Genomic DNA, 18,030 nt, shown 5'->3' on the forward strand with positions numbered 1-18,030 from the left:
GGGCGCGAAGAATTGTGCGCCGGGCGTGGAACCCTAATCTGATCTCCCAGGCTCGTATTTGAAGCCATTTTCGGGGATCTTTCTCTCCATTCTCACATTGGGCGTCTCTAGGAGCTGCGGAAGGGATTCCCAGGGCTTGGGATCGTCCGTGTGCGGATCTTTCCTTCGGTTCTTCATCCTCCTTTCATCTCTATTTTGTATTTGCCCTCTTTGTTGAGTGGTTTCACCCATTTTGTGGGGTTAGATGTAACCAACGTACTCTATTGTAATCTTTACGGTTTTAATGATATATATACATGTTGTTTTATTCTTTGTTGTGTTTGTTTCTATTCGTAATGCTTGCTTTGGATTGATCACCCTTTGCATGATTTAAGGTTCCATGGGTATTGGAAAATAACCTTTGAAACTAGTTCTGAAACATATGCCTAGTGGTGATTGTATCTAGGGATAGAGCTTGACCCATTAGTAGTCTTAAACCCTAGCCCGTAATGCGGGTGTAGATATTGGGTACTCAAGGGATTGATATTCAATATCCGCACCTAGGCTCTTTCTCTAAGGGATTAGGTTTGAGTAAACTCTTGGGTTGACTAAGCAATGAATTCAACAAGAGATTAAGGATACATTAGTGTTACGTTTGGTGAAATCTGACCCCCACAACCTCACAATACCACAATACCATTCCTTACCTTTTCCACTCACAAAACAATATTTATTTACAGCTTTCATTCTAATAGTCACAACTTTGCATTCACTGCACAAACTATGAAATTGGAATTATTCTTTAGTCACGAATAGTCAATAAATGCTTATATTACCTTCTAATCCCTGTGGATACGATATTTTTACTACTTGAACGGCCGGTATACTTGCCGTGTTTGAGACCGTTGATAGAATTAAACGAATTTATAAATATTAACAAAAGTGTTTCAACAGAAATCTCAACAAGTTTTTGGCGCCGTTGCCGGGGATTAGAATGGCGATTTAGTATTTGTAGCTATTTGTGACTTATTCTTTGTTTTTATTGTTATTTTTATTTGTGTGTTGGTGATGAATCTCAACAAGTGTCAAATGATTTTTGAATTTTCTAAAAAATTGCATATTTGATTATGCATTAAGAACTTTAAATTGAACAGTTAGATCATTGAAATTTGGTGTAGAACATGAATTATTAAACAGAGTAAACGGACCTCTGTTCATATATATATATATATATATATATATATATATATATATATATATATATGCCTAATGGGAGATTTAAGGGTAGAAATAAATAGGATTATTTTAGGCTTTGAATATATAAGTCAGACTTATTTTATAAAATTAAAATTTAAGTTTAACTTGACATTTTAAAAAGTTTGATCTGACATTAATTTATTTAAAAAATTTATTTTATATTAACAAATTTAATTAGATCAATAAGAATAAATTTTTTAAAAAATCAACAAATATATTTTTATATATATTGTTATGAGTTATTTTTTTTAATTTACGTTATAAAAAAATATTTTACTCGATATCATTAAAACTTAGGTTTTAAAATAAATATATACAATATCATAAAGCAAAAAATGAATAATATTTTTTGTTAGATAAACAATTCGTGCGCACTCATGTATGTTAACATACACTCATCCATAGGGTATATGCATTTAATGAAAAAGGATAATTTTATTCTTATCCAAATTTTTTTTAAAAAAATATTTCTTATATATCATTTGACATATTATAAATAAACAACTCTTATTTTAACAAATTATAAAAATATCTATTGTACATGAGGTGATTTTTAGGATACATATAGATGCAGCTGTTAGGATTTTATTTGCGATTTTTTAATTTTATATGAACAAGGTAGGCAAAATGTTTAAGTGGAGTGATAAAAAAATATTGATGATTTTTTCATTTTATAAATTTATTTATTTATATTGTTGATAGTATATGTATCTTTTTTCATATTATACATATAAATAGACTGATTTATTAAATCTAATAAATTTTTTTATAAACCTAAACTCAATCTTTTAAATAAATAAGTTTTTTTTAAGTCTAAATCTAACATTTTTATTAAATAGGTTAAACTTTAAAGAAGTCAGATCATAAACCTTTATTTAAGTTTTAATTAAACTATTCACATTCTTAATGAGATTAGAGTGTCATATATGTCATGTTGTTATTGTAATTTTTATTGATAAAAAATATACATAATGACATGATAAAATAACTTATTACAACAAGAGCATTTTTAGACTTTATTTTTAGAAGTTTTTTAAATTTTTATTTAATTATTTTATTTTTTATTTATAAATTAAATTTTATTATTTGAAAATAAATTATTAATTATTAAAAATAATATTCTATAATAATATAAATTATTTATCATAAGTTTAAAATATAATTTATAAATTAAAAAATATATTTATGTAAATTTTAAATATCATTTATATATTTAAATACAATATTGGAAATAAAATATATATAGTTATATATACAATAAACATTTATTTATGCAATACACATTAAAATACAAGTTTAAATACATTGATGGTATAAAAATTTACATTATCATTTAATTATAGATTATTGTTACGATAAATTTTTTTATTCATGTAAAAAAAGATATTTTAAAGTCTAATTTAAATTTATTTTTAATAAAAATTCTTAAAAACACACTCCTTTATCATAGTATGTGCTGCATTAGAAGAAAAATAAGTTTTAAAATAAATGTTATGTTAATTTTTTAATGTAATATTTATTATTATTTTTATTTATACTCCTAATAATATTATGTAAAAAATAAGTTTTGTGTTGCATCTTTTTAGAAAAAAATAATTATAAGATTAATTTAGTAAAATTACTATTTTTTTTCATTTATTTATTAATTTTTTTTGTTCTATATAAAATAATCTGAATGACATTTATTATGGGACAAAAATAATTTTACATGTTAGTTCTATTTTGAAATTTGAATTAGTACTCTCCTCTGAAAAATTTCATAAAAAATTTATTAGTCCAGATTGTTATTTAATCAATTTCATTAATTATTTTCTGATTTAAAAAATAAATAATAATATGTGTTATAAAGTATTGCATTAATAATGTCCTTAAAAATAATATTTATAGTGAGCGAGTTTGAAAATTAAATAAATTATGATATATTTAATGATTTTATTTAATAAATGAATCTCATTTATTAATTTTTTACCAAATGGTTTGAAAAAAGAGATATGAAAAAATATTTTGAAATACAGAAGTTGCCCTGTATTTGTTTGCCGTAAAAATTTTAAAAATCCTGAGATGAAAAAGAAAGGTCAAAGCGTTGACCGATGAAGGAGGCGATTTTCGTCTGAGCGAGAGAAGAAACGGCTAGGACTCGGTAAGGAAACTCGGAAGAGTGCGCGCATAAAAGTGAGTGCGCAGGTCTGGTGCACGATAGTAATGCCACTAAGATGCCGCCACGTAGCATTCACCTTCTCCCACCGCGTCGTGCCACACTCTCCCGCGAGAGAGTATAAAAGAAACGAAAGAGAAAGAGTCACAAAATAAATAAAAACAAAATTATTTTTTCTTTTTCTCCCATTTCCCTTTCTTCGTTTTGTTTCACTTCACGCCATTCTCGTCTCCTTCAGCAAAACGGTTTTCTCAGAAATTCCAATTCTGTCCCTCGCAGCTCATCCAATTTTCCAATCCGCGCCATGGCTCCAGCCGCCTCCTCCCCCTCGGCTCAGAGGCACGTGGGCTTCAGCCGCCGCACGCAGGCACCGCGCCGGCAAGACTCGTCCTCGCCGACTCCCGCGCCGAAGAAGTACCGCATGCTGACGGAGGTAATGGCGCGCGCACCCTACGCGGTGCTGGAACGGGAGACCTACAGCGACCTCATGTGCGAGCAATGTGGCTCCGGCGAGCTGCCGGACGAGCTGCTTCTCTGCGACAAATGCGACAGAGGCTTTCACATGAAATGTGTGAGGCCAATCGTGGTCAGGGTTCCGATTGGATCGTGGCTTTGCCCTAAGTGTCAGGGAGGGAAGAGAGTGCGCCGTAAGGGATTCTCTCTTTCTGTGACATTCTTTTATCTTTTTATCGCATGCGATCATTAATGTGGCATTGTGTCTGCGGGTTTCAGCTTTCTCTCAGAAGAGGATAATCGATTTCTTCGGGATTCGGAGGAGCTTCGCTGATGATGCCAACGACAAACGATCTTCTCGCGGTAATGATGAAACTCGGACATGGTTATGTTTGTTTGATATCTGCATGTTTAACTCTCTTATTTTTTTTTTAAAAATTTTAATAATCATTTTGAGAACACACATTGACTGAATCGAGTTTTCTATCTCCGTTTGGCTTTGTGACAGCAATGTGGATTGAATTTAGTTTCGGTGAATCATATACCTTGCTGCACCAATTTATATGAGAATAATAATTGAACATCCGAGTGTAGTTTGTGAATTATGTGTTATATTAGACACGTGAATGAGTTTATGTAATGTAATGATCGTTTGAAATTGTGTTAAGATTTTGTGAATGCAGCATTTGTGTTTGGGTGAGGACTTAATACTCTTAAGGCTTGTGGATTGTTTCTTTTTGAATTATGCATGATATGGGAGTACGGATGTTTCCATTACTGAGTTCGGCAAATTTTAAGCATGATTTTCTATAGATTCTGTTGTTTACTGAAAGATATTAGTTGGATTTTCCATGCATATAAGTCTATAATAATATGACAAGTTAATTAAAACTACTTGCAATTATCATGGTTGAGATTGAATGAACAGATAGCTACTATAGTTCTTTATTTTCTTCCTTATTTATGTGCCTTTATTTTTCATGATCGTGGCATTAAGATTGGATTGAAGAAACATGGTATTTCATAAAAAGATTTGAATTTTAATTTCTGTTGCATGACAATATGAAAATTACATGTGAGGATGATGCTAAGTCACATTTGGTGCAATCCTTCACTGTCTTTACAAAGCCTAATCTGTTGTTTGAAGGCAAAAGACGCCAATCAAATGTCTAATCTGTTGTTTAGCATATATACGCCTCCATGCTTGTAGAGAATTGTACTGGACCTATTTTTTTCTTTCATGAATAACTGGTCGAAATTCCCCCGGCTTTGTATGAGAATGCATTCATACCTCATTTAATTCATTAGTTATGTGAATCTCCTAACTTTTATATAAAGTTGCAGCTAACATTGAACCAAATATTAACTTTTAGGCCAAATTTCATTGTATTAAATTGATGTTTTTTTAATCAATGTCATAATATGATTCTTTTGCAGTATATTACCTTAGTAGTTAACTAATAAGCACAATGCTGCTGCTTGGAATTTAGCAACAAAAGGCTGTAAACAATTCTTAACAACACAAATACTAAATGGTCAAGTTGATGTTTCCAAGGAACAAGAAAAATGAAATGGATGCTGGAGTCATGATTTATATCTAGACTTTGGAAGTAGAAAAGGAAAATTTGACATCAATATAGATAGATTGATTTGAAAACAATCTATCATTTGGCAACAAATGAAGTTAATATATCAACTTTTCATGAAAACTAGAAAGATTTTGGCTTAATTGAAAAAATGTTACACTCAACATTTCATTTATGTGTGCTCTTCATTACAAATAACAAAGGCAGCAGAATAAATGACGCATGTTAACATCCCTTTGAATATTTGTTTCTTCAGGTTATTGATGAATTATATTCTTGTATGCTTTGGTTTTCCTAGACTGGAAATGGCAACTTATACTTTAATGTTTGTTTTTACTGCACACAGGATGTACCATGAATCTTTAGATGATTTTTTATTAGTAAAGGAGCCAAAAGAAAAAGATACTTTTTTTACCTAAACTTTTATGATCATGTTTTGACATGTTCTTAATATTCGGGTCATTTGTAAAGGGTACACTTAAGTATACTTATGCCTCCACTTTGTGGGATGTCTATATAATCCTAAACATAAGATATCTGATTGGAGTTTTCTTTTTTCTTGATTTATCTATTCTGAATTTGTAGATGCTAAGAAGCGTCGCAAACGTTCTCGACCTTTGGTATTACAAAAGAAAAAGAGGAGATTGTTACCATATGTTCCTACAGAAGATCCTGACCAGAGAATGAAACAGATGGGTTCCCTTGCTACTGCTTTAACAGCGTTAAATATAGAATTCAGTGATCACCTCACATATTTGCCTGGAATGGCTCCTAGATCTGCGAATCAAGCCCTACTAGAAGACGGTGGCATGCAGGTTTCAACTAATTAATATTTTTTATAGATTTTTATCCTTAGAAAACCTGTAACAAACAGGTTAATTTATGAGCATGCACATCCCCATCATTGTGCTCTTGTTTGATAGATTTTTTTTTACTGTTTTCTCTTAGACTCTTACCAAGGAAGATATGGAGACTGTAGAACACTGCAATGCTATGTCTAAAAGAGGCGAATTCCCTCCCTTTATGGTTGTTTATGACTCACATGAAGGGTAACCATCTTGAACTTATTGTCATAAGTATGAAATCAACTTGACGTGTCCTGACCTTTTTTTGATACTGTGATGTAGTTATACTGTTGAGGCTGATGACACAATCAAGGATATGACACTTATTGCTGAATATACTGGGGATGTGGATTACCTTCGCAAACGGGAACGTGATGATTGTGACAGTATGATGACCCTTCTTATTGCTGCAGAAAGTTGTGATAGTCTTGTTATCTGTGCTGATAAACGTGGAAACATTGCTCGCTTTATCAGTGGCATCAACAATCATACACAGTAAGCCTATCTTGTTTATCTTTTGCCATTGCCAATTCCTGAATAAAAATAATAGAGCAGGAAGATAGGGAGAAAATTATACAGACCTTTCCACTTGAGATTCTTTCAATATGTGCGCATACTTCTTGCAGTCCAATTTATAAGTTGTTTGACTTTAGTATGCTCTTTAAAGAATTCAACATTTTAGATTCTAACTTTACTTTTTCTTTATCATGTACTGCAATATTACTAATTCTTAAGTATCTTGTATTTAAAGCATATTGAATGTTGATGCAGGGAAGGTAGGAAGAAGCAGAATTGTAAATGTTTGAGATACAATGTTGATGGCGAATGTAGGGTCTTTTTGGTTGCTACTCGAGATATTTCTAAGGGGGAGAGACTTTATTACGATTATAATGGTCATGAGTATCAATACCCGACTCATCATTTTGTCTGAGTGAAAGACATAAATACCTCTTAAAAATCCCTATAGCTCTGGAAAGTTTAGATCCTCAGGAAAATAATTTTATTTATATTCTTGAAAGTCTCAAATCATTGTTCTAGCAAATTCAACAATTTTTTTTCCTAAATTGTATTCATGGGCAATTCATTGTAATTTTTTCTGTAGAGCTGCCCAATTATTTATGTGGCTTAGAGATGAATAGAGTACCTTAGGAAATCTTTCTTCATTTAGGTTATATCTCAGAAGATGAGATATACATTTTTCAATACAGTTTCAAGGAATTTTAAAGATTCCTGGATTTTACTTTGAAGAATTTGGCTTTGATTTTTATTTTCTTTTCCATATCTTTTATTATTTCTTTAAATACTAGTGTTTTGAATGAAATATTGGTCAATCATGTTCTATATTCCAACCTAAGCCGTGAGAGTGAGGGTCACTTGAAAATACATATATATATATATATATATATATATATATGTAGACATCTCTCTCTTAAATGTTTTTCTTGCATTCAAAAGAAACACTGTCAAGTGTTTGTTAAGTTTTATATGCATATCCACCTTTATCAGATGCAACGAGTATTCTCTTGCAGAAATCTTGATTTTTGAATGAAATTCATGTTGGAATTTCAGTAATTGGTATATTGAGGTTAAATTCTTTGTTATACTTTTACTTAGACTTTATGGGGGCGTGTAGGTGCATTTAGTAAATTATAATTCTGTGATTTGTAAGACCTCTATTCCATGTCCTCCATGAATTGAGAATACCACATTGATAGGTAGTTTATCGTGTATTTTATACATTACTTCCTGTTTACACGTCAGTTAGAGAGAATAGAATAATTCTTTTAGGTCCTTAATTTTGGATTTTAGGATTTTGATGTTTATATTGGGAGTTTCAAAACTATTCATTGTCAACTACATTTATTTCATAGGACATATGCCTTTCCGTGTTTGGTTGTCATTACTCTCACTGAATGGTATTTTTTATAGAGATGTAATGCCCCTCCTGTGGCAAAAGCTTGAGGGCGTTTTGCTCGAGTTCAAACAAGATTTTTTCTACTTTCTAGGTTTCCTTTGTTTTGGATCTCTCTTCATTATTAGATTCATATAGGGTGTTGCTATATTTGGTAGATTGGCTAATTCCTGTATGCTACTATTTTTCTTTCGAAAATAAATATTGCATCTTCTATGTTGATTTTGAGAATGTGTGAGGGCAAACTAACTCGCTTGTTGTCAACGACTTTGCCAACAATAGTGTAACAGTGTAAAACTATATCACAGAGTCTAACAACTTATGCACACATCTACACACCATAAAAAAAAAAAAAAAGTAAACTTTGCAACTCAGTCTGAAAAACTTGTGGAGAATATGGCAAAGTTCGCATTCGAATTTTGTTTATGAAAAGAAAATGTCATTAAGAGTATACTCCTATTATATTATGAATATTCTTCATTTATCTATTGATGTGGCAAAGCTGTGTAAAAAAGTGTAGCACTAAATTAGATTTTCAATCCTAACGTGAAAAAACAAACAGTTTGGTGAAATAATTCTTCCAAATCATGTTTTACATATCCAAATGGTAGTATATGTTACAGCATTTTAGGGTAACATTAGATACTTACTAAGAATGAATGTAAATACTCTCCATGTTTATTGAGATGTAAGATTCAATTTGTCATTAATTTTGTGGGGATGTCTCTCGTTATTTTTGGCAGCATCTTATCAAGGATTTCGGTCTAGGCGTCTAGCCCTCAAAAGTATTAAAACAAGAGTCAGCTCTGAAATATGGACCACATGCAATTTTTTATTGGAAAGAATTATGTTTTAAATTATTATAAATGGTAAAATTTTCTCTCTAAATGTTTAAAGTAATTACATATTCAGATTCTAACTCGAAACTTTTGATTAAATTAAAATAATCTCATGTTAATTGATCTATAAGTTCATTAGTTTCACTTCGTTTCATCGTGTTTTAAATGATATAAATAATGGAATTTAACATCTTTCTATTTATTTAAAGAGAACTTAACTGTATTTTATTTTCTTATGGCCTAAAACGTAAAACCCAACATTACGCTTGGAGATTTTAAAGTCCTCAAAAGTTGGGGAGCTTTATCATAATTAGTAGGCGCATTAGAAATTGAAGAAACATTGGTGTCAGATGGGTTCAGTTGTTGAGTTTTGAAATAAGCCGAAAGCAATGGACTGGTTTGTGGGTTAGAAGTTTGGGTTAATTACATTTTTTATCTTTCAAGTATTGTAATTCGGTAATTTTGATGTTCAAAGTTTTAATTCGGTAATTTTAGTTTTTAAAAGATTATAATTGTGCGATTTTGGTCATTCAATTTTTAATTTAACAACTTTAGTCCTTCAAATATCATAATTATGTGATTTTAGTCTCTCTCATTAAAAATTTAATAATTTTAATATATATATATATATACACAATATTTTAAAATTATACAATTATTAGTCTATTCAAGTTAACACATATTATAATTTTTTTCAATGCATCAAATGATATATATTTATTATTAATAAATAAATAAAATTTATATTATTATTTTTATAATATTACTGATAAATTAATATCAATAATATTATTAGTATATTTATAGATAAACCAATAATTTGATAAATATAATTTATTATACATTAATATAATTTTACAAAAATATAAGTATATAACAAAAGATATGTATATTTCTAATTAATATACTTATATTTTTGTAAAAGTATATTAATACTAAGTCATATTTATCAAATTATTAGTTTATCTATAAATATACTAAAAATATTATTGATATTAATTTATCAATAATATTAAAATACTAATAATATATAAATTTTATTTATTTAGTAATAATAAATATTAATCATTTGATATATTAACAAAAATTATAATATATGTTAACTTATATAAGTAAGCAATTGTATAATTTTAAAACATTATATATATATATATATATATATTCTAAAATTACTAAATTTTTAATGGAAAAGACTAAAATCGCACAATTATAATAGTTGAGGTACTAAAACTGTTCAATTAAAAATTAAGGGACTAAAATCATACAATTACAATCTTTTAAGGACTAAAATTACTCAATTAAAACTTTGAAGATCAAAATTGCACAATTGTTAACTATAAAAATATTTGGTTGTGAGTGGAAAATGATAGAAATGGTATTATGATTTTTGTGAGATTGTGGGGTCAGATTTCACCAAACGTCAGACTAATGAATCCTTAATCTCTTGTTACATACATTGCTTAGTCAACCCATAAGTTTACTCAAACCTAATCCCTTAGAGAATGAGCCTAGGTGCGGATATTGAATATCAATTCCTTGAGTATCCAATACCTACACCCGCATTACGGGCTAGGGTTTAAGACTACTAATGGGCTAAGCTCCATTCCTAGATACATTTCCCACTAGGCATTTGTTTCAGAGCTAGTTTCAATGGTTATTTTCCAACACCCAATGGAACCTATATCATGCAAAGGAGATTCAATCCAAAGCAAGCATTAAGAATAGAAACATACACAACAATGAATGAACAACACACACACACACACATATATATATATATATATATATATATATATATATATCATTGAAAACGTAAGGATTACAATAGAATTCGTTGGTTACATCTAACCCCATAAAACAATGGGTAGAACCACTCAAAACAATGAGGGTAAATACAAAATAGAGATGAAGAGAGAATGAAGAACCGAAGGAAAGACCCACACACGAATGGCTCCAAGCTCCGGGAATCCCTTCCTCAGCTCCTAAAACGTGCCCAATGTGTGAATGAGGAAGAAACCCTTGAAAATGTCTTTAAATACGAGCTTGGGGAGTCAGATTAGGGTTTCGCGCCCGGCGCATAAGTCTTTACGCCCGACGCAATGTCTTCCAGAGAGTTTGAGTTACTCTCTGTCTCGATCACGCCCGGCGCGGGTAGTCTTGTGCCATGCGCAGATATGACTTGCAGAGGTGAGGCTCTGTTTTGCTCAAGCCCGGCGCGAGTCATCTTGCGCCCGGCATAGTCACTCTTCTCTGCTCCTTAGCTTCTTAGATTTCCAATCCTATGAATCTTCAGTCCTCAAGTCTCTAGCTCAATACCTGCACAAAAATGAGGTGTATTAAGATATTGTTAGCTAAATTTGGGTTAGTTATATCTGCACACAAAATGAACCAAAAAGAGACCAATTATATTGCAATGGTTCAAAGGATGAGTGGAATTGTTCAATAAGTCTTGTCCAAAAAGAAGTATAATTGAGACTTAACAACAATTACAATACTTGAGGGATCAAAAACACAATTAAGCCTAGAAGTTTTCAATCATGCATGCCAATATTTATGATCATGTCAAAATATAATTGTTCCGATAGGAGACTTCATTCATAGTTATTTTGTCATTTGGAGTATTGAAATGCATGACAGTTTGCTTTAAAATATTTAATTGTGAATTCAAACATTTTCTTAGCAACTATCTCATTCAAGAGTATTTAGTGAGAATTACTTGTTTTTTATTTCTTATACGATGAGGGTTTTATATTCATTTATTTCACATTTATAGGTTTTGAGATAAAAATTCACCTGAGTTTTCTATTATTAATTTCTCTAAAATCTTATTTTTAACTTATGTATAAGTTAATTTTATTTTATGAAAAAATTATTTTGATTTTCTTTCTTAATTTTTTCTTCTAAAAATGCTTTTGAAAATGTTTATCCAAATATAGCCTAAGTTGATAACAATAACTTTTTTTTTCTTATTCAAAAGAGAGCTTATTTGTATGGTTCTCTCTTTAGATCCCAATAATGGTAGGAGTATATATGTAAGGAAATCAAAGTCAAAAAGGTTAAAGAAAGTTAATTCATACCTTTAATTGGCTAGAATTGGAACTTTTATAACATTATTGCCTTTATCTTTTAGACTTTAATGTAGACAATCAATTGAGCTCTTATTAGATCATGTACTATTATAGATTAATTACTTTTTAAGTCGGTAACTTGTGTTGTTTAGAGGTGTTGACTTGTGTATGCTTATTAATTTCTTAATGTTTTATGTTTTGGACCTAAAGTAGGCGATAAAATGTCTTTATCTATTTTTGTTAACATCAAGTATTTAGATAAAATTACAAATATTTTGAAGAGGGGTGCCCTTGTGAGTTTGCAAATACATCATCTCAATGTGTTAATGGTCATCCTAATTGTTGCAACAACTTGAAAAGGTGACGTTTCTTTAATATTCATCTTGGCATAAGGTGTCATGTATCTTTGAATGTTGAGAAGTTAATGGCTTTGGTAAGATAGATCATGAGTGTTATTTGCATTATGTGTACATTAGATTTCCCATCCTCTCAAAAAGTTAGGCATTAAGAACCCTTTTCATCATCTCAAAAATTCATTCTAGGGAGGGTGGATTCTTTCTACCCCTCTAGGTGAATGAAAAGTCAACATGAAACTTAGGTTCTTGTTATTTAGGCAAAACCGAGGTCTTCTAATATTAAGCTCCTTGTAATAGGTGGTATCATACATGTTACATGCACTTTAAGGAAATGATAAGATAAATCTCCCTTGCATTCTTAGTAGAAAATGCATTAGTACAGTGAGATGAGTGAATAAACAGTCACAAAGTAAAATAACAAGATAAAATAAGCAAAAAAGTTGGTCACTTGGCCATAATATTATCACTTAATCATTTTCCATTTTTAGATATAACATTAAATTGTTTGACTTGCCAAGTAACTAGATTTCATTGGTTGCTGTAGCAATTAATTATATTAAACAATACAAGGGATTCTATTTCTCTATTTGTAGAAATGTTGAGTGGAGTAAGAATCTTGATTATAATTTTGCTTGGAATTTTGTTGCTCTTTGTTTTACATGAAGTGGTCTTGGATAATATAAACAACAAAAGGATTTGTATTAGTGTTTTGCAACAGTGATTCTTGCTTTTTTAATGGGTGGGTCCATTACTTGATCAATGTAATTAATAATTAAACATAAAAACAAAGATTGTTTGTGCAAGAGTCCATCACTTTAGAAGTGTATCACATATTACTTTATGCATGAAGAGACAATGACATGTATGGATGAGGTCAAGCAAGAGCAAAAGTTTTGTCATAGCCATTATGAGCGGACTTCATTTGAGCATTAACTTGAATTGTAATCATTCTAATGATAATGTTGTTTACTTGTTGAACTTTACTCTTAAGATTTTCATTCACTTAGGGTCAAGTTTGGTGATGAAAGGAAACATTAGTAGTAGTCTTTCTCCATTAAAATGTTTGAGACACCCATTGATATCTCATCCAAAATAATTTGATTTTAAATAATTAATTTTAAAATATTTAAATAATTATGGAAAATAGGTGAAATAAGAAAATTATATATTTATATATCAAAAGATATGCACTAAATAACAACGCATAATGGTTGTGATTGTAACATTTTGGACACACCACAATGTGAGAGATTCAAAGACTATACAAGTAGGATTACATAATTAAGGATGAGAAAGAATTAATTAGTATTATTTACATTAATAAGATGCATATATTTTTCAGCAACTCGTTATTTAAGAACTTCACAATTAAGTGTGTTTAACTTAGAGTAATTTAGGGATAGTAACCTTTTGAGATGTCTCCTATAAAGTGTGTGAGTAGGGATAAAATACATGAAAAGCCTTATGTTAATTTGTGAAAATAATTGTTGATTCTAAAAAGCAAGTTAGCATCATGGAGAGGGTTACCCACATAGGGTTTTGACTGGTGAAAGGTTTTGACCAACAACAAATTGAGTGAAGTATCATCAAGTGAAATATCATGGAGTGTATTTGTTGAGACGCCAATTCTAAGGGACGTTACAAATAGTATTAGAGTAGGTTATCTCTCCTAGTACGATGTGGTTCAAGGGTGAGTCAAGCGGAAGCTAATGGACTTGTAAAATCCTAAAATGAAAAGGATACAAAGGTTGTACAGGTGTGAGATTACATAATTGAAGGTAATTCAAATGAATTAAATAATATTACATATGCCAACAAGATACATCTACTTTTTTGTAACTTATCATTTAAGAACCTCAATTAAACATGTTTGACTATGAGCAATTTAGGGATGAGTAATATTTTGAGAAGTTTTCCAAGAAAATGTGTGAATGAGGGTGAAGTGTCATGAAATACAATCATTGAAACATCATATTTGAAGGGCATTATAATGATCACATTGCCATAGGTCAAAAGTACGTAGGTTAGTTAGTACAAACATCTATATAACAACCAATCAAATCTATGTACATCATATACAACCATCAAGAAAAAATTGTTATATAGAAAGGATGTGATCATACTAACTCATTATACATTTTTTTTTCTACTTAACCCTGGAGCAGCCATAAAAATAACTTTTATCATTCCTCTAGGAGTCTAGAAAGTAAGTAGGAAGTTTCATAGAAGGCTTAGTCAGCATGTTGACTAAGGCAATCAATTCGTACAAACACTAAAAAAAAAATCAAGATCAAAATACAATAATAAGTGCTACTAACATAAGATAGTTGCCTATAATAACAAGTATAATAATGTTGCCATAAAAAATAACTATGAAGTTAAGATAATTAGGTGTCTAAAGATTTGTTGTCAAAATTTAGGCGTATTATCAATAAAAGTTGCCTTCTTTGTTTTCCTTATTGTTTAGAAATTTAAGATAATATATTTGTGCACCAACAGCGAGTTGGCGCTATGGCGGCAAGATTGGCGCTGGAGCTGTGGAAATTTAAACTCAAGAAAGAGCTCCAGGGACTTGGCGCTATGGCCGTGAGTTCTGGCACTTCAGCACTGGAATTGAGATATGTCAAAAGGCCAACAGAAACTTGGCATTATAGCTGCAGAAGTTGGCGCTTCAGCGCTGGAACTTAAACATATTAAAAATCCAACAGAGAGTTGGCACCATGGCCATGGCCTAACGCTGGAGCATTGGCACTTGAGATACACAAAAAAGGCTAGGTAGAAAGTGACAGCCATAGTGCCAGTTTTGGAGTTGTAGCTCTAGAACTTAGAATTAAAATTCTAAGTTTTCAGACATCACAAACAACAGGTCTCCTTCCTAAGACATATACATATGACACCCTCCTTAGAAACAAAATTAACAATCAAATTTCACGTGAACTTTCCTAGCATAATAGTTATCACAACCTATTAACTGTACAAAATACTACAAACCATCATCAAAATAGCTTCTTACACACTAACATAGTAGATATGAAGTATGCAGCTAACATGATAATCAATTTTTTAAACAATCATAAAACACTTAAACATCAACAACAAGCATGACATCAAGCATCCTTATGAACAAACACATTTCACTCCACACTACAAATTATCAAAATAATCACAGACTCAACACGAAAAATATTGTATCACCACTATAAAGCATCAAAATAACTTCTTATATCCTAACACACAAAATACAAACAAAACTTAAACTAGATCAGCAATGTTAACACATTCCATAGCATGCCAATCATCAAGCAAAATTCATTCTGAAATCAAGCAACTCTATGAACAAAAACTCTTAACTACTCCCTATTCAAACTAAAACTTAGAATTTAAAACAGAAATTAAAACAAAAACATGCTAATTTAGTGTCTTTAGCTTGACAATTGTTGTATGATCATGGCTCCTTCAAATGAGTAATGGTAGTGAGTCTTTCAACTTCACCACCTAGATAATGCTTGAGCCTTTGACCATTGACTAACCAAGACCTTCTAGAAGCAGGATCTTTAAGTTCAATGGCTCCATATGATTTGACAGATTTAATTGAGAAAGGGTCTGACCACTTAAATTTGAGTTTCCTAGGGAAAAGCTTCAACCTGGAGTTGAATAGTAATACTTGTTGGCCAGGTTGGAAGTTCCTGTTCAAAATTTTCTTGTCATGGTATAACTTAGCTTTGTCTTGTAAGATCTAGAAGACTCATAAGCTTGCAACCTCATTTCTTCTAGTTCATGCAATTGGAGCTTTCTTTTCTCCCCTACTGCCTTCAAATCATAATTTAAGGCCTTCAAAGCCCAGAATGCTTTATGTTCCAATTCCACTGGAAGATGACAAGCCTTAACATTAACAAGCTGAAATAGTGAGAATCCAACTGGAGATTTAAAAGCAGTTCTATAAGCCCACAATGTGTCATCAAGCTTGATAGCCCAATCCTTCCTAGAACTAGCCACTATCTTTTCCAGAATTCTCTTTAACTCTCTGTTAGATACCTCAGCCTGTCCATTGCTTTAAGGATGATACGGTGTGGCGACCTTGTGCCTCACATTATAGTGCTCCAGAACTTTTTGCAATTGAGCATTGCAAAAATGAGATCCACCATCACTAATGAGTACCCTTGGTGATCCAAACCTGCAAAAAATGTTCTTCAAAAATTTTATGACAGTTCTGGCATCAGCTTTCTGCACAGCACTAGCCTCCACCCATTTTGAAACGTAATCAACTGCCACAAGGATGTATTCATTCCCAAAAGATGATTGCAAAGGCCCAATGAAATCAATCCCCCAGCAATCAAAAACTTCCACTTCTAAAATGTTTTGCAGGGGTAACTCATGTCTCTTGGAAATTGTCCCTGTTCTTTGACACTTATCACAGCTCTTGCAATGTTCATATGCATCTTTGAACAAGGTTTGCCAATAAAATTCGGATTGGAGAACCTTTGCTGTTGTTCTTTCTCCATTATAATGCCCTCCATAGGGTGAGTTATGACAATGCCAGAGAATATCTCTAATAGACCATCAACACCTATCTTAAACAGATACGGATCATCCCAAACATAGTAATTAAAATCTATGAAGAACTTCTTCCTTTGTTGCTAGTTATACTCCTCCGGAACAACCCCTGCTGCTTTGTAATTTTCCATATCAGCAAACCAAGGTCTTTCACTCACTGCAAGCAACTTTTCATCAGGAAATTCTTCTAAGATTTCTTCTTCTTGACTAGTCACCTGCTCATTAAAAAGTCTTGATAGGTGATCAGCAACATGATTCTCACACCCTTTTTTGTCTTTGATTTCTAAATCAAACTCTTGTAACAGAAGAATCCATCGGATCAATCTAGGCTTTGAATACGCTTTTGTCAACAAATACTTGATAGCATCATGGTCAATATAAACAGTGATCTTTGAACCCACAAGGTAAGATCAAAATTTTTCTAATGCATACACTATGGCAAGTAACTCCTTTTCAGTTATTGCATATTTAATTTGATTTTCATTCACTTGCATAGTGAATAACATGAAAAATTTTATCCTTCCTTTGGCCCAAAGCAGCTCCTATAACATAATCACTGGCATCACACATTAGTTCAAAATCAAGTTTCCAACCAGGAGCTGTGATTATAGGAGTTGAAACAAGCTTACTTTTTAACAGTTCAAAATCCTGTAAACAATCATGATCAAAATCAAACTTGTTATTTTTAAGAAGAAGGTTACTGAGAGGCTTAGCTATCTTGGAGAAATCTTTTATGAATCTTCTGTAGAATCCTTCATGCCCCAAGAAGCTTCTAATCCCCTTCATGTTGATTGGTGGTGGCAGCTTTGAGATGATATCAATCTTGGCTGGATCTACCTCTATGCCCTTCTGAGAGACTTTGTGGCCAAGAACAATGCCCTCTTTGACCATGAAGTGACATTTCTCCCAGTTCAGCACCAAATTAGTCTCTACACACCTCTTTAGAACAGTGTTGAGATTATCAAGGCAAACTTCAAAGGATGAGTCGAAAACGAAGAAGTCATCCATGAAGATTTCTATGCATTG

The 18,030-nt window shown here is 31.4% G+C and overlaps 1 protein-coding gene across 1 annotated transcript; it reads left to right on the plus strand.

Annotated features, from left to right (window-relative positions):
* Nucleotides 1-3,528: 3,528 nt before the first annotated feature.
* Nucleotides 3,529-8,557, plus strand: LOC109789135 (putative Histone-lysine N-methyltransferase ATXR5). The gene is made up of 6 exons (XM_020348019.3): nucleotides 3,529-4,038; nucleotides 4,124-4,207; nucleotides 6,016-6,245; nucleotides 6,379-6,479; nucleotides 6,558-6,770; nucleotides 7,047-8,557. Exons 1-6 carry the CDS (start codon nucleotides 3,696-3,698, stop codon nucleotides 7,204-7,206), a joined length of 1,131 nt encoding a protein of 376 aa, XP_020203608.1. The 5' UTR covers nucleotides 3,529-3,695; the 3' UTR covers nucleotides 7,207-8,557.
* Nucleotides 8,558-18,030: the final 9,473 nt, after the last annotated feature.

This window comes from Cajanus cajan, chromosome 6, assembly GCF_000230855.2.
Source record: "Cajanus cajan strain Asha chromosome 6, NIPB_CcT2T_4, whole genome shotgun sequence".
Taxonomy (NCBI): Eukaryota; Viridiplantae; Streptophyta; class Magnoliopsida; order Fabales; family Fabaceae; genus Cajanus; species Cajanus cajan.

Bases quoted from the DNA above. Each gene is read 5' to 3' on its own strand.
- LOC109789135 (XM_020348019.3), top strand. From the start codon at position 3,696: ATGGCTCCAGCCGCCTCCTCCCCCTCGGCTCAGAGGCACGTGGGCTTC. The intron at 6,246-6,378 runs GTTTCAACTAAT...GTTTTCTCTTAG, and splicing joins TAGAAGACGGTGGCATGCAG to ACTCTTACCAAGGAAGATAT. The intron at 6,771-7,046 runs GTAAGCCTATCT...ATGTTGATGCAG, and splicing joins GGCATCAACAATCATACACA to GGAAGGTAGGAAGAAGCAGA.